This window comes from Phallusia mammillata, chromosome 2 (assembly GCF_965637545.1).
Source record: "Phallusia mammillata chromosome 2, kaPhaMamm4.hap1.1, whole genome shotgun sequence".
Lineage (NCBI taxonomy): Eukaryota > Metazoa > Chordata > Ascidiacea > Phlebobranchia > Ascidiidae > Phallusia > Phallusia mammillata.
This window is the reverse complement of record NC_137253.1, coordinates 24,097,894-24,121,241: the sequence shown is the minus strand read 5'-3', so window position 1 is coordinate 24,121,241 and position 23,348 is coordinate 24,097,894. Positions and strand designations below refer to the sequence as shown.

The 23,348-nt window shown below is 40.5% G+C and overlaps 3 protein-coding genes across 3 annotated transcripts; 1 reads left to right on the top strand and 2 right to left on the bottom strand.

Annotated features, from left to right (window-relative positions):
• Window positions 1-1,084: 1,084 nt before the first annotated feature.
• Window positions 1,085-3,853, bottom strand: LOC145215473 (aquaporin-8-like). The gene is made up of 6 exons (XM_080084171.1): window positions 3,307-3,853; window positions 3,095-3,205; window positions 2,896-3,022; window positions 2,546-2,739; window positions 1,438-1,572; window positions 1,085-1,292 (listed from the first exon to the last, which is right to left on the bottom strand). Exons 1-6 carry the CDS (start codon window positions 3,519-3,521, stop codon window positions 1,163-1,165), a joined length of 912 nt encoding a protein of 303 aa, XP_079940297.1. The 5' UTR covers window positions 3,522-3,853; the 3' UTR covers window positions 1,085-1,162.
• Window positions 3,854-4,520: 667 nt separating this feature from the next.
• LOC145215474 (thioredoxin-related transmembrane protein 2-B-like) lies at window positions 4,521-6,166 on the top strand. The gene is made up of 6 exons (XM_080084172.1): window positions 4,521-4,803; window positions 4,955-5,129; window positions 5,262-5,338; window positions 5,470-5,642; window positions 5,714-5,843; window positions 5,907-6,166. Exons 1-6 carry the CDS (start codon window positions 4,624-4,626, stop codon window positions 6,000-6,002), a joined length of 831 nt encoding a protein of 276 aa, XP_079940298.1. The 5' UTR covers window positions 4,521-4,623; the 3' UTR covers window positions 6,003-6,166.
• A 295-nt stretch (window positions 6,167-6,461) lies between these two features.
• On the bottom strand, window positions 6,462-19,356 carry LOC145215472 (uncharacterized). The gene is made up of 30 exons (XM_080084170.1): window positions 19,143-19,356; window positions 19,014-19,057; window positions 18,735-18,753; window positions 18,358-18,455; window positions 18,070-18,292; window positions 17,534-17,568; window positions 17,362-17,466; window positions 17,237-17,284; window positions 16,720-16,879; window positions 16,330-16,344; window positions 16,138-16,245; window positions 15,564-15,758; window positions 14,983-15,165; window positions 14,382-14,522; window positions 14,026-14,163; window positions 13,284-13,688; window positions 12,801-13,070; window positions 12,305-12,574; window positions 11,946-12,080; window positions 9,948-10,085; window positions 9,748-9,882; window positions 9,547-9,681; window positions 9,186-9,320; window positions 8,829-8,963; window positions 8,600-8,734; window positions 8,397-8,534; window positions 8,009-8,259; window positions 7,458-7,680; window positions 7,140-7,270; window positions 6,462-7,031 (listed from the first exon to the last, which is right to left on the bottom strand). Exons 1-30 carry the CDS (start codon window positions 19,246-19,248, stop codon window positions 6,879-6,881), a joined length of 4,407 nt encoding a protein of 1,468 aa, XP_079940296.1. The 5' UTR covers window positions 19,249-19,356; the 3' UTR covers window positions 6,462-6,878.
• Between the last annotated feature and the right edge of the window lie 3,992 nt (window positions 19,357-23,348).

Genomic DNA, 23,348 nt, shown 5'->3' with positions numbered 1-23,348 from the left:
CTGCTGGATGAGCAATACTTGGTCATATTGTACATATGTATTGACATACATTGCAGCTTTTTACAGCAAACAGGGCAAGTAATATATTTCATTAGAACAAACAATTTCTGAATTTGTGCTGATTTATTCTTGCCGTTAGTACTTTTTCTAGCGAATGGTTATTTTTTTGATGTTTTACAGGTTTATTTACTCTCAGATGAGATTCTATAGAAGTAAGAACAAGGATGAATAAACCAGATTTATCAAAATATTAGTCTAAATATTGGAAATAGTGTCACAAAAAAAACCCAAAGATTTAAAACTGAAAAAAAAACATGTCCATTTGTAACTCTTTAATTACGGCACACACAGTACTCTGTAAACCTGTAGCAACAATCCAGAGAGACCAAAGGCAATAAAGCTTGATTAGTATTTTAAACCTGATGGTTATTGTTCTAATCTAGGTATATTATCCGCTTTTTTACAATTATACTTCTGCGACATAAGCTGAATCTTGTTCGAACGGTTTGTAATGTTATCATAACGAAGCGAAAACCCCTGCAATATATCCTCTGCGTAACACAACAGAAACAACCAAACTGCCAAAATCCAATGTAGTTTCGCGCCACCGAATTTTACACTTTAACGGCTTTCGTTAAGTGCACACAAACAGTATTTGAAAGTGCCATCCTGAGCACCAAACACAGAAATCTCCGAGACTTTGATTTAGCAGTCGAATTTGCATCTGGTTTAAAACATACGCCAGAAATCACTGGATATATTACTTTTTTAGGATTTTGTTTTAACTTTTATTAAATTTAAATAGGTAAACTACATGCAGCGTATACCCGAAAGTGTTTTTCTCGCAATGTTTTGCTTGATTGGACTGCTCAAGAGGTGTTTAAACCGCATGAATTCTGTGATTTTCAATAGTGATCAACCTAGGTGTTAACCTGTAGTGTAAGTTAAACCTCACTTTGACGTCGTAAATTTGTACATTATCTTTTCTGAACGTTTTCGCGCTGTTAAGACTATTTTACCTATAGTTATTTTGATGAGTACATTTTTAACTGGAAAAAAAGCACAAAGTAGATTACATTTTGCTGTATTCACATTATTAGTCGGCTGGTTATAGTTGCAATATGGTACAGAAACAAAGGTACACAAATTCGATCCCTTTTAATTAGACTGGATGGCTGGTGTGGTTGTTGCTCATGGTGGTAACTTCAGTAGGGTGTTCTTTACGCTTTTCTTTCAAAAATTTGTTTGGAATACGAACGCCCCAGGCTTTTCCCTCTGGTGCAAAAAATGTCCTACGCAAAAGAAAATGCTCGTCTAATTTAAATTTGTCTTTGTGTTAAAACTACTTATAGGCGAAGCTGTCGCTAAACGTAATAAACTTATTGCATTTTACATGTAGGCTAAGTTACTCTGTTAAGACCTGCTATTATAACTTACATGTACACTATTGTAAAAATCAGGGAACCAGCTCCGGGTCCAACCCACCACACCCAGTGATGCTTCCAGTCTCCAATCACAAGTGATGGTCCAAATGCTCGTGATGGGTTAAAGCAACTGGAACCTACCCATCTCCTGCACACAATAAAATAGCATTTAGGCCCTGGTAGTGGTGGATAAATGGGGATGCTGACTGGGTTACAAGGAGGGCCCTACATCACCAAGGATGGCAATCCCCAAGTTTTTTGCCCCATTGTTTGTACAAATGAAAGTGAGTGCATGGGATCTTTTCCCAAGTTTAAGCCAGGCGCCCAAATAACTTTAATCCGCCCTAAGTGCGATAGCTGAGTTTATTTGTGCAGCTACACTTGGTTTCAAAGACAATTTAACACCGAGTTATTTTTTTCCGAAACATAACATGTTATTAACAAATAGGTGTCTTTTCCAGTAGCTTTTACCAAAACAAGCCGACGTTTCGACGTCCCATACGAGACTACCTTCATCAGGGTAATGACATAACTTACAACACAAAGTTATCATTACGAAATAAAGGCGATATAAAGCACAGTGTTGTAATTTATGTCAATACCCTGATGATGTCTTGTTTGGGACGTCTTAACGTCGGCTTATTATAATAAAACTGCTGAAAGAGCCATCCGTTTGTAAAAACATTATGGCTGGCAGTAATAGCTTATTTATAACATATGTTATGTTGTAGCAAAAAATGCCAAAAATGTTTTTTGTTCATGTTATTTAAAATAACGAAAGCAAGCAGTATTCGGTTTTAGCCTTGTAGGAATTGTCTAACCCCAGGGTCAGTACAGCCTTAATATCAGCTGTAGTCAGCAGTCATTTTTTTACGAAGACTTGTTGTAGGCTATAGGGGTTTTGGTCCGCCGTTGTTGATTCGTAACTCGAACTAAGTATCACTATGGTGATTGCCATGCGTTGTTGACTTTGCAACAGGTTTAAATTAAAGCTCTCCCGTAACGCTATTTAAACATTTAAAAAAGCATGGCGTATGCCACACTCGTTCATAAACTTGGCTAACATGTTACAACTTTTACAAACGCGCACAGATTTACCGAAAAAACGACGTTGCGCTTACCCTGCCAGTATTCCTTGAAATATAGTAAAGCCGATTGCCATTGGACCTGTTGCCTGATCATATTTTTTGTCAAATGTCATAGCTAGACCGAAAAACACCATTACACCAGTGCTCATTACTTCGGCACCAACCACTGCACCAACGTTCAGGCCTTCTGCAATTCGAAATGGTCCGGGCTCATCTCCCTTGATTGACTGCGCGAAATGCGTTCAATTAATCAAAATATTTCGTTTGTTTAACGAAAAGCTGTCAACTAAAAAGCTACAGAAAGCTTTTATTACTAAACAAAACGGATATACTAATAGACACATTTATAACTTAGCCTAAGTGTAGCCTACTGTCGGACAGACCTGAGCAATCCACGCTCCGGTAGCTGATCCAAAAAGTTGTGCAATCACGTACGGTATGAACATATATGGCGAGAGCAGACCCACTAACATGAACGAAAACGACATTACCGGGTTGAATTGAATCACTCTGTAGAAATATGGTCAAAAAACCTGTAGTGTCAATGTAAATCGAATTACGCGCAATAAAGACATAACTTACGTGATTTTGATGAAGACAACAATGATCATCCATACAGCAAAACCAGCTTGCAAGGCGGGCATTAGGGCACTAACAACGTAATCTGCTGCATTTTCTCCAGGTAGTATTGTTCTGCAAAAGAAAACAAGATTGCAGCCCGATGGCAATTTACGAAAAACAAAACACGCTTTGCACAAACACACGTCATACGCCTTTATTAATTAATATCATACCTGTTTATTGAAGCGTGTACAATTGGTGATGTTGGTGGCGAGATCATAGAACCGTAGAAAGTGTGTAGCAACGTGGCACAGAATTCACACAATATTGGGACCAACACTTTGTTAAAAATCTCCTCATACGTAGCTTCTCTGTATCTTTGCAGAAGCGATTTATTGCACTTCTTATTCTTCTTTCCTTCATCTTTTGATGTCACGTTGTTTTCCATGATGTATAAAAAATGTGTATGTTCGTCAACCAGTTTGCGAAAGGAAACGTAACAGACTTTCTGCTGTGTCACAAAGACTATCCTTTTTTCCCGAAACTCACGGGCAAAAATTTGTGCTGCGTAAGGTTCTTGTGTCTCGGCCCAATGGAGCAAGTCGGGTCAGTATCAAAGAAACTGAAGATTCGCAGGTAGATTCCAACGTTACTGTTCGAGCATGACTTGCAACAAGGTTTTGCTGAGTAATGAATAGCCTGGCAATTCATCAAACCTAGTTTATTTTTGTATAATTGCATGTTAACAATCACAACACAATGGGTAGTTCCAATTTGGACGACAACTCCACTTAATTCCATACACCCCGTGTTTCAGAAGTCGCATGGTCTGCAGAAAATTAAGTTTTGTAAACGTTAACAAACCTAGGCTTATACCTACTTTTCTACCTAAAAGCTGAAGAAGCTAAATGTTTCGAAACCGAGGTGCTTTTGGACATTCTTATAAATTATATTTTGTAAATCCTAATGTAAAAATTACCCAACTGAAATGCTTTAAATTGGCTCAATCAAAGAATAGCCAAATATTATACTTTTTTAGGTTTATTGAAACGTATAAAATAGAAATCAGCACTTTTCATTGATTCGCATGAATAATTTTCATGCCGGCCATTGGGCAAATTTCGCTGTGAATAAAATGCGACTGTGCTAATTGGGACAGCAGCCGCTGTGAAAGGTTTATTCGCGTGCTAATAAGATTATCTTTAGTTTTTCATGACTCGGTTAATCATGTATTAGTTCAGACATGGTGGGGTCGTTTAAACAGCCAAGTTATTTTTCGTTATCAATTCAACTGCAGTTTATTTTTGGCATTTTTTGCATGCGATTGTTGCGATTTAGCCTGTGTTCATTAGTATTAAGTTGATGATTATGTATAAAGGCGATTGCGTATTATAGTAACAGATTGTTTTTAATGGCAGTTTTACGTGCTTCTTGCTGGCAATGGCATAAACATCTTGTTATTTGTATATTAAGGGTGTTATTTGTAGATTGTAGTGAAAGACGTTGCAATAGGTTCAAGGAATAAGGGTTGTGATAAATAGGACTCTCCAATGGCAATTATAACGCCCTTGCTGCTTTTTCTGAAAAACTCCAAATCATGGAAGAAATCACTTACACCGGGACTAATATCAAGTCTTCTACTAAGCATCATGTTTGTATTTGTGCGAAAAGTTTGGCCGATGTGTTCATACCTTCCTTCAGAGCAAGATGAATTGTGCACCTTTGACTGGGTATGTTGTATTTTCTGCAGTAGCTGATGCAATAAACTTTAGCGATTACAAATGTAAAAACATTCTTCATTTATACATGATTAAATGCAAAACCCTAAAACTTTGTTAATTTAGTCCAACTTGACATGAGCCGTTTTGTTTACTATTTCAGAGAGAAGTTGAGATGTTTATGTTCTTTATGTGCTTAATGGTTTTGAAAAATCGAACTGCAGTATCATTGGAACAGATGATCACCACAGTACTTATGTATTCAAAGCTTGCCAATGCAGTTCTTTTCTATCGTCTCGATGTTAGACTTTGTATAATTTACACTGCACTATGTTTAGGTGAGTGTTGTGTTATATCCACATTATAACAATATGTTGAGATAAATGTATTGATATTTAATATAATTTTATTTGGGGAACAATCTATATGCCTTATTAGTTGTGAAATTCATTTGCTTGTGTTCTATATAGTGCGATTGTGGATGTTTCCGGAAAACTTTGAGGATGGTCCTGAGGAAATCACATATTTTAGTGATAAAACTCTCAAGGTAAGATTTGAAAAATTGTTTACAGCATTTAAACAATCTGTCATTTTTGGTGTGTGCTTCTACTCCAAACATTTTGCCAGTACTATCTTGCTCTTGGGGTTAAAAATTAGGATTATGGAATTACTTTGCAGGATGTGTTGGTAGAAGATCCCAAAGTGACATGGGTTGTTCTTTTTCATGCCACATGGTCTCCACCTTGCCGAGCAGTTTCTCCTGCATTTTCTGCACTCTCTAATGAATTTGCTATTGAATACTTGCGCTTTGGAAAAGTTGACGTTGGGAAATATCCTGATGCTGCCAAAGAGTAGGACATAAACATATCAATACACATTCTTTACAACAGAACAAACACCAACCAAGTTGCAATTTTTCTAGGTATGGTGTTAGCACATCTACGTTGTCATCCCAACTCCCTACTGTCATTGTCTTTGAGGATGGTAAAATGGCTGACTGGCGCCCGATGATTGGACCAAAGAAAAAGTTTATCAAATATGTTTTTTCTGAGGTTTGTGTAAATTCATAAAGATTTCTGTTGTTTTCAGACCCAGTTAAAAATTCTTTTTTTCAGGAAAATATGAAACGTGATTTTGGTATGCAACAGTTGCATAATAAGGCATTGGAAATATCCAAATTGAAAGCGAAAAAGTCGAAAAAGAATGATTGATGTCATGTCAGCTAAAATATCCAAGGCCGAATACTTATTTGAACAAACAAAAAAGTCAATATGCATCGTGTTGTTATTTTTTGTGCGTCACATTCTTTGGTGCGTGTTGTTTCTGTCCTAATTGCTTTGACTGTGAAAAACCAATACAATACATATTTGTTCGATTCATGACCTACTTTTCTCAAGGATATACGATTGGTGATGTTGGTCTTTCGGTCATTATCGATCGGTGTTCCCATTCTGACCTATTTGTTTCTGGTTTGACTTACCACATGGTCATTAAGCTGACATTCACACAACACCAGATGTTGGGTCGCTTCTTGTGCGAATGAATGTTTCGGCGAATATGGTTAATGTTCACCACTGGACATATACCTTAAGGCATGATCAGCATTTTTTGTTTCCTATGCCTTATATATGAATGAACCTTATGAACGACGACGATGCTTGCGATTTCAATGAAAGCTTTTATTGGCGAGTTAAAAAAGTTTGTAAATGCCTGTTTGTCCGTCGATATTTAATAGAAACAAGTTGAACATTATGCCGCCAAAAGAGCACTTATATATACATGGAAAGCATGACGTACCACTCAATTAAACACAGCTACAAGAACTGTTCACCGTTGCGGCGTTACCATATTTGCCTAAATACGCTGTGGTTGCCGAGGGTGCCAAGAAAGATTGTAGTTTTGCAAAGCGAGTGGAAAAATTCGCATTTTACTGCGACGAAGCTGCTATGTACACATTAAACTGGAACTAATTGAAATAATAAGCAAAGTGTCCCGCACGACAATGAGCCATCAATCAGCCGAAAGCATGCATTTGACGACGACTTGGAAGCTTTTGTGGGGGAAGGCTTGAAAATTGGATTGTCGTTTTATGGCCTACACTCGCCATTCTCTATGCGCTTGTTGAAGTTTTCCAGCTCGCTCCAGTTGCCGATTTCGTACAGTTCGCTTGGGTCGTCCACCATACTGCGCACTGTCTCCTGGCAACGTGGGTCGCGAGCATAAACAGCCATCACCGAAAGCTACCAGGAAAGACTATGTTAATGGCCGCTTTTCCAGTTTAAATTTGTGAAGGATTTTAACACATTGGACACATTAACCAGGTTTCTGAAACTTCATGCATATTTCACCTTTATTCCTCGTTTCTTTATTTTCTTTAACGCCCGATCCAAGTAGTATCCAGTTGAGGTCCGGCAACCATCAGTAGCGATGAGAATTTCATGGTCAATATTGTCGTCTCTGCCAGGGAAGCCGCGCATACCTAGACAAAAACCGCTGGTTAACCCGCCCCTGACATTGCTAACCGAACCTACTCATGATATCGCGGGCTTCAAAACTAATTTCCTTGTCTGTAAAACTGTGCTTGTGCAGAAATCGTTTATTGCTTGCTAGTTCAGTAACGAAAGCTTCAGTTTGCTATTGCTTGGTTGTAGCGCTTAACAACTAACCTGCTGATTGTTGGAACATCCATTTGTTTGCATTCTGTAAGGCGAATCCGATGTTGGAGCGGTAGCCACCACGGAATACTGTTCGATCGATGGCATTGACCACATCGTCCGTGGTGCGACCAGAGTCGAAGTTGAAGTCAATGTCTGCCCATCGAGAGAACGACATCATACCAATCTGTGATTCCTGCTCCCCGATTCCACCTTGTATGCTTCTGGCAACCATCTGCGATGTAGATATTTTCAGTGCGGCCATTGCAAAGTTGTAAGCTTGCCGAACCCGAAGTTAATGGCCCGAAACGACCTAAACCTTTTTTTTGTGGCAATACAGATGCCGAGTGCAAAATCAGATGCAAACTGGTCCACTTTAATGAACTCAAGCCCTAATCGAAACCCGACCCTAAAAGCCGAGCCGGATTGACAACTCTGAGACAAAGTAGATCCCTTTTAACAATATAGTGACGAAGCAAATGGAAAATAAAATCGATGGAAAGTTTGTGAGTAACGAGTAGTGTTAAACAAGTTTCATTAATCTTAACCCAAAGTTTTCAAACCTTAAAGCTGGCTTTAATCTTCTCGTAGTTATGCCATCCGATACTACCAGATTCGTCCGCAAGAAGCAGAATGTCGCGTAGTTTTGGGTTCGAACCGTATCCCAAAAAGGTGCGGACGAATCTGCAGAGAACATCCTCTCGGGTATCTCCCGCAATGACAGTGCTTGGCGTTGGCTCAGTGCTTGGAGCCACAGTACTCGAAGCGTCGGTGATTGGAGCAGCTTCCGTTGATTGTATTTTGGCGATACAAACTGTAAAGGCATTCAACAAATTAAAGCTTTTTGACAGTGATTTTGTTGATCAAGCTATACAGGTGGTTTAATATAGCCTTTACACACAAATATGAGCTCTGGTCAGTGGTACTATTCCTTAGCACAGAAAAATTCACATTTGTTCTCTGTGCGAAGACGCGTTGGACACGCTCTTCCCGTTCCTAGCGCTTCAACAGCAATCAATTGTGTTCTGCTTGCCCTTCCAGTGGTACATTCGGACCATTCACCCCACTCAACGACGCAGTTGGCACAAGCTGTGCAAAAGTATTTGTTAAACAAATTAAATAATTTGCCCTGGTGGCAAGGAGACTGTACTAACGGTTTGATTCGGCTTGGATTGATGGACAAGGGGCACCCGCTCCAATTGCTGGCACGGATACGAATTGACTTCTTGACATCTTGTTGTTTATACACGAACCGTAATCTCCCCATTCCAGTACGCAATTGCGGCAAACTAAAACAGTTTATTGTTTAGTTTTGGTTGACAAATCGCTTTACAACTATAGCCTACACAAACGAAATTTGTTTAAAACATTTTGGAATCTTACTTTCGGTTTCAGTTCGTAGTTCCGGGCATGCAGTCCCTGATCCAACTGGTTGCACCTTCACAAACATTGTTCTCTGACGATTGCTGCCGTCGCATTCTCCCCATTCTCCCCATTCAACAACGCAGTTGACACATCCTGTTATTTCAGATTTTATTAAACCCCGATATTTTATCATAATCGACTTCTGCAATTGCACACTTCCAAAAATTTGTACTTTCAGCCACATAGTAAAATCTCTGGCTTAAAAGTTGAAACTTCTTTGTCGAAAATGGCCGTGTTAAATTTACTATAAACGTTTGTTTTCAAACAAACTCAAGAAACAAGGTTTTGGCGTGAACATTAAATTAAACGTAGTACCTTCTGACTCTGTATCCAATTCTGGACATTGTAATCCAGCTCCAACCGCTTCTTGCGTGACGTATTGCAAGCGAACGCGAACTCCATCAAGACATTCGCTCCAATCTGCCCAGCCTACTTCGCAATCGATACAGACTACAAAAAAGTTGTACTGTTAAGTTAGGTCACATACTTTATACGACACGAAATATTCCATAAAATTGAACAAGGTTCTGTTACTGATACGTTTTCTATTGATAATGTCTTTGAAGTGTTTCAATAAAACTTGGAATATAAGATTTTCAATTTGTTAGGATTGCGTGCAATACATTTAAAAATCCTGGCTCCGACATTCAAATGTGTAGTTTGACATATAACACACCTTCGGTATCTATGCTTGGCTCGGGACAATCCTCTCCTGCTCCTATCTTGTTTTGTGAAACAGTTTGCGTACGTTCCCGCTGTCCGTTGCTACAAACTCCCCACTCGCCCCATTCCAACACGCAGTCACCACACGCTAAAAAAGTTAGTTCGTAACGTACATTTGATTTTGATGAGACGCGATATAGTTTTATACCAATACCTTCGGTTTCGCGGTTGAGTAATGGACAAGGTGCCCCCTGGCCGATAGAAGGATTAGCGACCACTTGGGCTCTTGCTCTTTCACCGTTGATGCATTCCTCCCACGGTCCCCACTCGACAGTACAGTTTTGGCAAGCTGTATGCAAAGGAGTATTTTTTAAGTTTTATCTTCCCTACAAGGTGTCCATTCAAGTCACTTACCTTCTTCCTCGGTCTCCAAAGGCGGACAAGGTGCGCCACCTCCAATTTCTTCCGCCAATATTATTGTTTGTCTCGTTCTGACGCCGTTTTCGTTGCACCCGCTCCAATTCTCCCAAGCTACTTCGCAATCAAAGCAATCTGCAGAAATAAAATTTGCCTCGTCGTTAATTGGAAAATATATTGCTAAACGCCCTATCCTTATTGACAGTTGTTCTAGTTTAATAACTTTACGTTGGCTTTGATATAGGTTGACTACTTCAAAATGTAAATTAGAAGAGTGGCTTTCTGATATACTTCCATTTTATATATTCTACATGATATTTACCAATTTACTATACACATCATTTAATCTACACGTATGATTGTTTTTGTACACAAAAACAAATGGGTCCCCACACGCGTGTTTGTGCGGATTGACAGTATAAAAATGTTGCGGTGATTTTTATATTCTTAAGGACAAATTTTTAGAAAGCATTAACCCAACAATAAAACAAATTGTTCATATTCTTTTTGCACTATTATTGTCATATAATTACAAAAACATTAAAAAAAACGTAACAAATACTTTAATTTAATCTCTTGCTTTGACCCAGATATTGTCGTCCAAGGTCGGGTTTTGAACACAATTTTTTTAGAAAGCTGTAACAGTTGTGTTACAGGCACTTTAAATTAAAAAGCAATTTGCTGCAAGTGTATACATAACAAATTGTTTTTCATTTAACTTTGTTTCCCAAAACGAATACCATTGACCTGTAGTAACCTCTCAGGGTGCACACGCCAAAGGACTGTTTGACCTTTTGACACCGTTTTCAATAGCACGCCGTGCTGAGTGTTCAACAATACCGTTAAGCCTAATTTTTACATGCCTTGAGCATTGACTCCTAAATTGATTGTCAAAAAAAAACGCTACCTTATGACGAAAGAAAGTTCTGAACAGTGTTTGTAATACCTACTAGTTGACCTTAAGTAACCCGTAATCATGCGGCGGCCAACCTGACAACGAACATTTAAAAAAACATTTATTTGGCAAAAAAGTCAAGTTCATTTTTTCATCTTTACTTTGATTAACAAAGTTTTGCTTGACATATACAAAACCAAAGCACGGTTATTAGGTTTAAATCACGCCATAGGTGTAAAACCTTCGCCAAAACCAAAAATGTGGGTGATAACTTAATAAAACGACATAGCATTGCTGTGCAAAACAGCTGATTTCTAATCACTGAAACGACGTCTCGTAAAACGTCTGTCCGACGTCAAGCTGAGCCCTCCCGCTATCGTAAACCAGTGAGTTACTCTCTTGGTACTTCTGCCTACAGTGTCTTTCTTGACCAAACGAGCGTTAGACACATTTACGTTTCGGGGGCCTGTGGGTGAACCGCTGGGTAATTCGGGGTCAAACTTCTAGGGGATCAAGTTCAGATTGATAACTAACATATGTCCAAATTTGAATAAATTTGAAGCACTCCTTCTTTACCAAACGAGCGTTACAAACCAGCGTTAAAAATTTTATGTTTCGGGGGCCTGTGGGTGAATCGCTGGGTGATTCGGGGTTAAACTTCTGGAGGATCAAGTTTGGATTAATAACTAACATATGTCCAAATTTGAATCAATTTGAAGCACTCCTTCTTTACCAAACGAGCATTACAAACCAGCGTTAAAAATTTTACGTTTCGGGGGCCTGTGGGTGAACCGAGGGATCAAACGGGGTCAAAATTCACATGGACCATCTTTAGACCAATATCTGTAATGTGTGTAAATTTGAAAAAGTTTGAACCCTTCTTTCTTGACCAAAACGTGGGAACAAATCCGCGTTAGACGGAAAAAAAGAAAAAAAGAAAAAAAGAAAAAAGAAAAAAGAAAAAAAAAAATACGGACAAAAACAATATGTGTCCCCTTCAGGGAAGGGGACCCATAAATATAGTAGCTTTACCCATTAGACTTCTTTACCTAACTATAGCGTTTGAATTTCGGTTAAGCCGCCTGAAATTATATTATTACCTTCACTCTCTGTTTGAAGTTCAGGACAGGCAGCTCCTGCACCAACTGGTTCCTGAACAACAACCTGCGTGCGTTCCGACAGGTAATCCACGCACTTGCTCCACTCTGTCCATTCGACCACGCAATCAGAGCAATCTGCAAAGAGGAAGTAGGCATGTGGTTATTGACGCTGGGCAGCAAACCGTGCAACAGATTTCGAAAAGGAAACCGATCTTGCTATTGTCTCATTATCTGCTGAACACGAGACTTGTTTTGAACGAACCTAATCGTCCCCTAGCGATAACAAGGTTATGTCATTGTAACTGACGCATTTAAAAAACATCCGCTTTTCTCTTCCAGTACTCTTTACCGATATTTACCTTCCACTTCGTCTTGAAGCGTTGGACAAGCGGCTCCAGCCCCGACCTGTTCGACCAAAACTCTCTGACTTCGGGTCCTGCTTCCTTCAGCGCATTGACTCCACTCGTCCCAATCCACTTGGCAGTCGATGCAAGGTTCTGATTCGGAGCCAAGTGCTGGACAAACCCTTCCTGCCCCGATAGCTTCAGCGACGATAACTTGTGACCGACTGCGTACATTGTTCGCGCATTCGCCCCAGTTATCCCATGCGACAACACAGTCTAAGCAATCTGAAATGGCAACATCGTGTTTTCGTGTTTTAACCTGGACCTATGACATATTGGATTGATAAGCAACGTCGCGAACTAGCACAGAAGTCGCCAAATTAAAACGAAAAATTGTAAACTTCCAGTTTGCCGCTACCGTTTGTATACCACACATTTTGTAAATGTTTCCCACAACAGCTACTAATCAACAAACTACGTGCAACATCTATCGGAACAAAACATAGATTACCTTCGGACTCGACGTTCAGATCCGGACAATCGGCGCCAGCTCCCGCTTTTTCAATCACCACTTTCTCACTTCTTGATCTCTGTCCATTCGAGCATGCTTCCCATGCTCCCCATTCGACCCGACAATCGATACAAATCTCCGATTCTGTTTGTAGTTCTGGACATTCCTTGCCTGCTCCCACGTTTGCCGTGGTAACTACTTGGGTTCTGGTTCGTACATCGAGAGAACACTCTGACCACTCGCCCCAGCTCACAGCACAGTCGACGCAATCTGTTAATACAGGTATGCAAAGTATAATACATTGCAGACCACTTAAAATTCGAGTAGTTGGCCAACTCTGTGCCGTAAATTGTGCACAGCATCCTGGTGTTAAATTTCACCGCGATGGCTATATTACGATTAGCAATATAATCACAAAAAGCAACACAATATCATTTTAGCTTTTCATTTCCAAACAGTATATTTAAAGTGTATACACCGCACCTTCTTGTTCTGTGCGCAAATCCGGACACGCCCTTCCAGCTCCAACTTGGTTAACTAGAACATACTCGCTGCGCTCCCGTTGGTTATTTGCACATTCACCCCAAGCACCCCAGTCCACCAGACAGTCGATGCAAGCCTCGGACTCCGAATCAAGAGAAGGACATGAATTTCCTGCTCCTACCGCTGGTCTGACGACTACCTGGGGTCTTCTTCTTACATCATTGGAGCACTCTTCCCACTCACCCCAGCCAATCTCACAGTGGATGCATTCTTCAGCTTCGACTTGGAGCTCGGGACACGAAACTCCGGCACCAACTGCAGCCTGGACTACTTGCTGACGACGCGATCGAGCATCGTTTACGCATTCACTCCAGTCTTGCCACTCGACAACACAGTCGAAACAAACTGAGAAAAAGAGTCCGAAAGTCTATTTTGAATAAAATACGAAAGATGCCTATCAAGTATGTGATATATATATACACACCTAATAAACAAACGGTAACTTTAATGACTTTAGGACTATGAAAGTTTTCAGTCTGTTTTTATACGCGACTGGTGTCTTGCTCACACCGTGTCGCTGGTGACTCGTGATTGCACAATATACTACTCAGAGAATATACATTTTTTGCGTGGACAACATACAAATGCGATTCTTAATTGCTGCAACAAGCTGATACGCTACTATAATCCAAACATGAATGAAATTGACCTGGCACAGCCCATGAATATATCAAAAACTTACGTTCATCTTCCGACTCCAGCTCGGTTGGACAAGCCGTTCCGCCACCACTTGCTGGTGTGGTGATCACTTGCGCTCGGGATCTTATACCGCTGCCACACGCACCCCAAGGCTCCCACTCCACAACGCAGTTTGAACACGCTGCGAGCAAAGTAGAGTTAATAAACTATGTAGAACTTCCTTGAAATCCGTTTGTATTCTGTGACTTTAACTGAAATACTACTCTGTGACTCTAACTTAACAATCCGCCACAGGTTTACAAGAGAATGTTTAATGTACACAGAGGAGGTACGTATGATTTATGTAACATCAAACACACGTGTCAGCTTGTTTTTATTCTACATTTGGTTCTGTTTTACCTCTGGTGTCAACCGGTAATGTATCCGGACATGGAATACCAGCATCGTTAGCTTGCACCGCCACATACGACTCACGAATTCGTACACCACCCTCCTGACAGCCACTCCAGTTGCCAAACCTCACAACACAGTCAATGGGAACTGTAGAAACGTTGCAAATGTGAAAAATTAACACAAGGGTCTTGTGATAGCACTGTCATACATTTATTAGTAGATACACTAAGGTACACTATTCACGGTTTTGAATAATCTGAGCAAAAAAATGTTTACACACCAAAAATTGGCTCTGATTTTTTTGCTCTTATTAGTAGATAACTTTAGGAGTTAAGATCAACAAACATTACATAACTGCGGGGCTTTAAGAGGGGTTAAATGCATTGCAAATTGGTCCTGATACGAGTGTGGAACTGATATCAGTGAAGGAAATAAACAAAAGATTACTTGTACATAGCTTCTAACCTTTATATGGATTTGATGAAACTTTAAATACAGCTTATCCCTTATAGTTACTGTTAACTCGTATTAAAAAATGTTATTTAATTCACATGCTCATAAGTACTGGTATTTCAATTAAACAGTAACAGTTTGGAAATCTACTCACTCAGTTCGCATACTGGTAGAGGTGAAGACCACTGGCCAGTTGATTGGCAGGTTGAAATTGGTTCACCAATCAGCTGGTAACCATCGTTGCACTCAAATGTGCAGAACGAGTCGTATTCGTTGTGCGACGTGCAAGTAAAGTAGCCGTTTACCAGCTCTTGGAAATGAGGTTCGCAAAACACACCTGAAATTTTACGTCGCAAATGCCGTCAATGCTGCGTTTGTGGTTAAAGAACGCATTTCATTGTTTTACACATAACATCTAATAGTATTTTTTAGCTTAAAACATCATTGTAAAAGCTACATAAAGCCAACAGCGCAACGTGGTAACTTTTATTTTTTTAAGTGGGACTCCGTATAGGAGTATCTACTTCCTCTTCCAACACACATATATAAAAAAGCGTGACGAGATGAAGGAAAAAAACGTGCAGGTTTTTACTATTATATCATGTCGACTCATATATGGATTGTTGGTTATATTTCCAACGAAAAAACTAGGGATGCCAACTTACATGACATGTGCGGCAGTATCTAAGTGTTACTATAGGTTTGAGGACACAATCTTTGTCTTAGATCACTTACGAATACAATACGGAGCATCACGTGACCAATGTCCATCTTCAGCGCACGTGATTTGATTGGCACCGGCCAAGTAAGTTCCAGGGCCACACCAGAACGTACACGCCGAGTAGATAGCATTGGTATCGTTACAGCGAACGCCACCGTGTTCAGGATCGCGAATTACCTTACAATGATCAGGTACCTCAGGTGTGGGCTCTGAAAACATGAATAAATATTGATTTTTCGCAGATGTGTTGTACATATGGGCAGCTAAGATTCTGTCAATGGAGTTCTTAGATTGGCAGCACTAAACAAGTTTTGGTTTTCAAGCGGCACTATGGTGTAAATTCACCCAACAGTACATTAGGTGCAGATGGAAATTTGTGTGTTTGAAGTATGCTCTTCGCAAGTATTATCAAAATGCAATTGTGTATCTACAAATGACTAATGTATGATTCGACTAATGTCTGACACGTTTTCATGATGTTTAGGTAACAAGGAAAAAGTGTTGCATGCACCTCTTTCTCATACTACATGGCATACTAGCGGAGTTTTGGGGGAAACAAAATTGTTTTTATCTAATGTTTCTACTTACCGGCATCTGGAGGAATCGGTTCAACATCCGGGGGTGTAGGTTCAACTTCTCGAGGTGGAGTTGGCTCTGGATCTACATCCCCACGTGGAGGACCTTCATCTTCAGGAACTTAAGGACATAAGAATTACAAAAAAACTAAAGAAGTCAACAACCTTACGCATGCATCTTATATGATTGAACTGAAGTACTTACCGACTCTGAGGAATGCTGAAAATGAAAACAAAACACGTTCACATATCACAAAGTCATTACTGATTCTGTGCATAGATCAATTACATATTCTACACCAGTGCTGCGTGACTTTTCGTTATTTACTCTACTTTAATGAGTGTTTGTTTCAATAAGCACAACTACTGTAATTGCTAATCAGCGGTAATGTTTAAATTTGCCCTAAATAATTGATTTTTGTTCCGATAAAGGTTCTTAGGTCACGGACATCGTTTTATGTTACATCAGTTGCGGAGCACAGTTCTATGCGGTGGAATGAGCAAAACTTGGGTCTCTGGTATGTTACGCGCATGCCTTATTCTGCATGATAAACGAAGTCATGTATTTGATCTCAATCATCCCTGATGTCCAAACCTGCTCGAGTGATCCGGTGCCTTGTGATGGGAAGTCCTACAAGCTTGGACAACGCAAGCTGAACAGTGCTCTCGTCCATGTTGGAAAGACGCATGTTGACCACAGCCGAAGTACTACGCCGACCTCGTGCTGCCCTGAAGCTCTCCACTTCGATAGAATCCTAAATAAGATCAGGGAGTTTGCCACCGTAGTCTCACAATGTACGAATAACTTAAAGGGCTTGGGAATAGAGGATGGCTTTTATAGGTATGTTTCGAGTAAAATGCTTTGCTACATGGGTATGCGTACATTTCGAGGTCTGTTGATTTATTTTTTAGTTATCCTTATCATACAAGGGCGTTGGCGAGAACGGTCGAACCCTATTGTGTTTAATCCTAAATTTTTATCAATGATTTTTTTTTATCCAAACAGATTTACAATCAAAATCTGCAGTACGTGCATTCTAAAACAGTTTACGTATATTTACAAAGTTCACTTTAAGTGTGAAAAATCTATTTTTTTGTTTTCTTCTACTTACAATGTCGGATTCTGGCAGAGTGTGTTTGATCACCATTTGAAGAAGAATCTAAGAAACAGGTTTGGTGAAGTTTGGAAACAATAACTTTGTTATCAAATTTCTTTTGTATTTTCCATATTTTTTACCTCAGCTTCAACAGCCTTCTTTTCCCGTCTAAAAGTCCTAGATGTATTGTCTTTTAATTGTCTGTTAAACGGCTTGCTGTAGGTGATCAAGGCTTGGTACTCCACCTAGTGTTGTATTGATATTAGTATGGGTGAAATCGATTTTTTTTAACAGAACCGATCTCACACTTACCACCGGAGCGGGGACATCAACCAATATTGGGATCACTGCAAAATGTAAAGCAAAACGATATCGCATGTTGCATGAAAATATGATGTGTACATGTGATTTAAAATTCATTTAAGAAGCAACTGATCTAACCTGATTCTGCTTTGCATTGAATCGTTTACACCAGGGGTCGGTAACCTTTTTTCTACTGCGGACCGTTTTTGAAACTGAAATTTTATCGCGGACCGGTCTTCAGAAAACTTTAAATATTTAACAACGAAAACGCCTAAATTAGTTTATCATCCCCGGGATCTATGGGCAAAATATTTTAGAGCATTTTACCTGAAAAGTTGTACGGACCGGTAACAAACTCGTTGCGGACCGGTATCGGGCCGCGGACTGGCGGTTGCCGACCACTGGTTTACACGTCGTTAAACGTTTGCTAAAAGATGGCAATGTAATGTGCTTTTTCATGTTCAGTTACCCAGTTTTTAATAAACATTTTATGCTTTTTGGCTAGGACGCGTTGACACAATTTGCGACGTCATCGAACGACTTACTTGTGACGTCAATAACTCGAGTCCTTCCGAGGCGAGTGCCAATGAGCTGCTCCATGCTGTACTCCAGCTCGCTCTGTTGAGCGCTGTGCGGTGACAAGAACTCAACGTCGACAATAGCGCGCGTTTGAGTGCGACCAATGCCAGGGCCCGGTTCAAATTTCAGCACCTCCACGGTAAAGTCGCCTTCACTCACGTAGATTGAGTTGCTAAGGTAAATGGTGAGCTGCATGCACGGTAATTGTTGCAGCGCCGGTGTGGTTAAGGTTCTAAGGCAGGATTTGTACTTACTGCTGACACAAGATCATTGGACACCCGTGTAAACAAGGGACTGGCTGGGTTGAGCAACTGAGGTCTAAACTTTTGCTTAATGGTGATTGCGAATTGACCTGTTGAGTAGTTTTCACGGTAAAACAGAGATAACAAGTGCAAAATATCATACAAAGAGATTCACTATTTTGGCATTTGGCAAACATTCTGCGTCTTACACATCTGTAACCAACTGAACCTCAAGATTTAAGTTTGATAAGGAATGACACAAGATGTTTATGTTCAACAAGCCTGACGCTGTTCCGCGGTCAGTGTAAAGCCAAAGTCAATAATCGTATGTCTAGCCGGAAGCACACTACGAAATTTAAAAATCATGCTTGGAAGAAGAAATGTCTTACCTCTTGCAACTTCACCGTCCTATATTAAAAAAGTCTTATTAGCAAATATACAAAACCACCTTAAATCTGTATTGGTATCAGATCAACACATAGTTAAAACACAACATACAAGGTACTAGAAAAACATAATGGCTTAAATCGAATCTGTCTGATGCCAGAAACCAAGTCTATGATAATGATCATAGCTTGTTCCCATAACGTTGAATAATATAAAATACTTGTAATTAGTATTATAATCAAATATTTTAAAGCATGTGTAGTGCACAAATCTGAACGTACCCCAGATCCACTGCCCCACGTCGTGTAGTCTCCCCCAAAGGGATCTAAAAATAATGTTGAAGGTAAGGTTTTGTTACATGCTGTCTGTGTTGTTACAAACAATCGACTGAAGTCAACATATCCTCTTACCGTTGCCTATTGGTTCTGGTTCGTAGTTGTCTTCGTAGTTGTAATATTCTTGAGTTGATGAATATTGCGCGAGAGCTACCAGCGAGAGCAATACGGTCCACATCATCTCTGGCTAGCTGGAAGCCAAAAAAGTTCAAAAAAACAACAGCTAAGTGCTGTGATAATTTTCTAGCGAACTAATCACAGACTCCTGTAGAAGAATATTTGTTACAAATTTGAATGTCTTCGGAAGTATCAGGCTAGAGCATTTACAACTGAGCACCTTTCTCTATAAAACAATTAAACATCATTCGGGTTTCCTCCAGACGCGTGAAATTACACGTTCCCTACCAACCAGAGCTCGGCTTAAGTTAAATTCAGGTTAAAAAGTTAGTCTGGCCGGCAGTCAAGTGCAGCTTTCAGCTGTCATCGAAGCCCGTATGCGCTTATTACGGTCTCCTGATGTACACCGCGGCGCGCTAAAACCTTGAGATTGAATGCCTCCTCAGGGAACGTCTATTATCTCGACGCAGCACCACCTTTGCAAAATGCATCTGCTTTACTGCTTTTCAAGTATCGTCTATCATAGTCGATTATGTTCTTGTTGAATGCGCTACATTGTGGCGTTTGATTATCCCACCAGCAAATACCTCCCTTTTTCTGGAGCGCATGAAACAGCAACGATTTTCCTTCGCTACTTCGTCACGTTGCTTTTTTTTTCTTTTCGCCGAAAAAAGGCTGTGGTTTCTGCATAGGCTGGCTGCTGCAGGACAATATGTTGATGCTAGCAGTCTGCAAGTTTGCAATTGTCACCGGATCACGTTACGACACCGACGTCACACCGCGATTGGTCCACTGCGTTTGGGGACGATAGGCCGGCAACCCAAACTGTCAAGCAAATCATGCGGAAAAGCGAACTTTTGCTCGTCTCCGCCGCTTGAGGAAACCGTTGTGCGCACTGGGTCGTGCCTTCCCTCAAAAAGTTTGACTGACTAACTTTAATCGCTTGCTGGTCCGTCCCCACTGCCGCTTTGACACTCGGAAATAGGTGAATCGTTTGGGCCACTTTGAGCTTATACTTGTGTCTGCTCTATGAACACAAACCGCGTTGAATGTTTATAGATGACACAAACCGTGAAATATTAAAGTATATTTGGCAAATCCACAGCAAAGGTTAAATCCTTACGCCGTAATCAAATACACACGATGCATCTTTCTCCCTGACATCGACAAAACGGGGTCATGGGATCGGTTCACCGCACGACGTGCAAGATCCGAACCTACGTGGATGTAAGTGGAATGCAAAAACATGCTAAAGAGTTAAATCCCACGCGGTCGTTGCTGTAACCAACGGAGCGATCCGCTCTAGTTAGCAGGTCACTCTTGTGCCGACTTTTATGTGCAAGCGTGCGTTTCCACTGTTCACGAAGTGTTTGGCAGCAACAAGGCGACTTGCATCAATGTTGGGTCAATAAATTCCATCCACTTCAAATGCTATTGTATGCATGTAGGATTGCAATGGCAGAATTTCTTGCACGGAAAATTCGTGTCGAAAAGTCCACAAACCCATCATGATTCAATTGCAGTCAAAATGGATGCAGATAATTTACTTGGTGGTGAAACGGTGAAAATAACATGTAGTTGCCAATTCTTTATTGGCTGTTGACGCATCTCACCTAACTCAATAAGTGGGCACCCGAGACCGCACCAAAAGCGAGCTTGCGTCATAACTAAACCAGCACACATCATTGACAATCTGCAACCTTCCGTCAATACTTGGAACTATAAATTGTTGGAGAAGAAAATTCACACCTCTGACGCCCCCGCAAGTTGTTATAACTCCGCAAACGCGACAGCGAAAGTTTTTGACAGTAACTGATGATGTCGGGTAATTTGGTAAGTGGGTGGCATATGAAGATGTTTATCTAATCTTTCGTCACTGACCTTGTTGTCCTCTTGGAAGGTTGAAGACGCTGAAAAAGACTTTTTCCCGTTGACAATTAGCGGTTTGGGCTCAAGAGACAAGTTTGGAATTTCGGCTTCCGACTTTCGCATCGTTCCCTGGGGTTTGCTTTTAGCGAAAGTCTCAATTTGTTTACTTGGTTGAATCCGTGAGTCAGGCTCGATGCTACATGTTTACAAGACGGTGTTTCGGCAAGACAAACCTACCACCTCGTTTCCGTACAACGTCTAGACCGGCTACATTGGCCACAAAGACTTGATTGTATAGTGTACCCTGGGTTGAGGCCTGGTGTGGTGGTTCGGCAACTAAAGATAAGAATCGTCGGCCTTCAAAGAAAATCGCTTATTGATATACACCGCGTTTTACCAACCCAGATACCAGAACCGTACATAACCGACAATGCTGTTGTTGTTTGATTTCAGCATGGTGATGTAGTCGTGATGTGCAACAGGATTAAGATCTTGATCAAATATACAATGTCTGTATCGAAGCCATTAGCTTTTTCTTGGATCGTTTCAGTGTTCGTTGTCATTCTCTGCCCGTTTACTGGAATTGAGAATTTTAGCCTAGTTTATTTAATAAAACTTTAGTGCACTGGAAAGAAAATTAGATTCTCCTGTTTCTGGAATCAATTTAAGATCTATAGCAAGTTTAATTTTGTCTGAAACCACATACTCAGCATTGATCATTGCAAGTGGCCGTCGAACAAAAAGTTTGCCTTTCTCCTTTGTTTTATATGGGATCATTTTGCTAAGTGATTTATTAAGATGTTACATCCTAATTACGACAAAATACGTAAATACCGAACCTTGGACTTTAAGGAAGTAGCAGTACCTAAACTCCCACGTCTCATGGAGTTTTGAGGTTTTGATGTGGTTCTTGCCAGATGCAGACTAAACATGGCCGCAACCTTGCACGTTATCGGGGCACATGCAAATTTTTTCATGTATAAAAGATAAGAATGTCTAAGGCGGGTGATGCCAGCTCCGACAAGTGGCAGTTAACATTCTCACTTCCGGCTTTCGAAAATCGTGCGACAAGCAAATGTTAATCCGATTTGTAAACTTTGCCTGTTAAATTTGGCCGTGCACGTGCGTTCTAACATTAGCCGTTCTATTCTTCTGTGATTCAGTCAAACCTTGTCCGCAATGAATGACCTGCTTGTTCTATTGAAGTTAGGTGGAAACAAAGAGGGTCCTGGAGAAAGTTGAGCGAAGTTTTGCACCAGCTGCGTTTATTGGCTGAGAAATGTTTAAAAAATGCCTTCGGGCAGAACTGCGGTGGCGTGACCTAACTTACGTCATCTTCCTAAGGAGAAACATCATATAAAACTTCAAAGAAGACTAAATTACAGCACGCCATGCGAAAAACTGGGATAGCACCAAATGAAAGCCTCCCTTCCAATTTCAGGTTTCATGAATAAATAAGCTTATGATTGTGCAACATTGTAAAGAATATTAGCTTGGGTTACCTTCTAGGTGGACTGTCCTCACCCAAAAGGGCTCCACGTGCCCTGCAACCTGTGGGTAGATATATTTCGTGTAAAATGTGCCCTTTGCAAACATTAGATTCAAGGAGCTTAGTGTTTGCGACTTGCAGGTCGATGACTCTCGAATCAAACAGTATGTTGTTTGGGTGGCGAAAATAGTTTTTCGTATTCAAAGTACAGTAGGCTGGTGAAATAATAAAACTGAATGCTAAAATAGCTTAAAGTGTTCGTTAGATTATAGCTGTCTTTTGTATTTTAATTTCAGTGTAAACTCGAAGCTATTTTTTCACGGGATTCGAACCTAGGACACTTCCGGGTGTTCGTAGAATGTTAGACGGGATTCGAACCCAGAACGCTCCCGCTCCAAGGTTATTTATGTCAGCATATGAGTCAGGCGCGCCGGACCTTCGGCAAAGTTCCTGCCTACTCAAAACTTGCGACAAGTTACACTCTCTACCGTCCTTACGTGACCAAATGTTTCTCGCGAAGTAGCCACAAGACTGTTTTGGTAATGCAGTAAACCTCGGTTGAACCGGATTCGGTAAATACGGATCTTCGCCCATTTTGGACACAACTCGAGGTATAAATGATTTGAAACGTGACAAGGCTTTCCTAATCGACATCGGTTAATCCGGATCTTCGCATAATCCGGACATTTTTTGGGTCCAAACGGTCCGGTTTAACCGAGGTTTACTGAATGGCGGAATCAAAACTGAAAAAATTAACAATTGTTGTTTCCTCCCACTGGGCAAAAATCTTCAACAACAGGGGTGTG

What these genes read in the sequence shown, in the direction of transcription:
- LOC145215474 (XM_080084172.1), top strand. Translation starts at nt 4,624, where the DNA reads ATGGCAATTATAACGCCCTTGCTGCTTTTTCTGAAAAACTCCAAATCA. An exon ending in AATTGTGCACCTTTGACTGG is followed by an intron (nt 4,804 to 4,954) that starts GTATGTTGTATT and finishes TTACTATTTCAG; the next exon opens with AGAGAAGTTGAGATGTTTAT. An exon ending in TTACACTGCACTATGTTTAG is followed by an intron (nt 5,130 to 5,261) that starts GTGAGTGTTGTG and finishes TGTTCTATATAG; the next exon opens with TGCGATTGTGGATGTTTCCG.
- LOC145215472 (XM_080084170.1), bottom strand. Translation starts at nt 19,248, where the DNA reads ATGATGTGGACCGTATTGCTCTCGCTGGTAGCTCTCGCGCAATATTCA. An exon ending in ACCGATTCCTCCAGATGCCG is followed by an intron (nt 15,759 to 16,137) that starts GTAAGTAGAAAC and finishes TCATGTTTTCAG; the next exon opens with AGCCCACACCTGAGGTACCT. An exon ending in GCTTCAAGACGAAGTGGAAG is followed by an intron (nt 12,081 to 12,304) that starts GTAAATATCGGT and finishes TCCTCTTTGCAG; the next exon opens with ATTGCTCTGATTGCGTGGTC.
- LOC145215473 (XM_080084171.1), bottom strand. Translation starts at nt 3,521, where the DNA reads ATGGAAAACAACGTGACATCAAAAGATGAAGGAAAGAAGAATAAGAAG. An exon ending in TTTCAAGGAATACTGGCAGG is followed by an intron (nt 1,573 to 2,545) that starts GTAAGCGCAACG and finishes TATTGTGTGCAG; the next exon opens with GAGATGGGTAGGTTCCAGTT. An exon ending in ATTTTTACAATAGTGTACAT is followed by an intron (nt 1,293 to 1,437) that starts GTAAGTTATAAT and finishes TCTTTTGCGTAG; the next exon opens with GACATTTTTTGCACCAGAGG.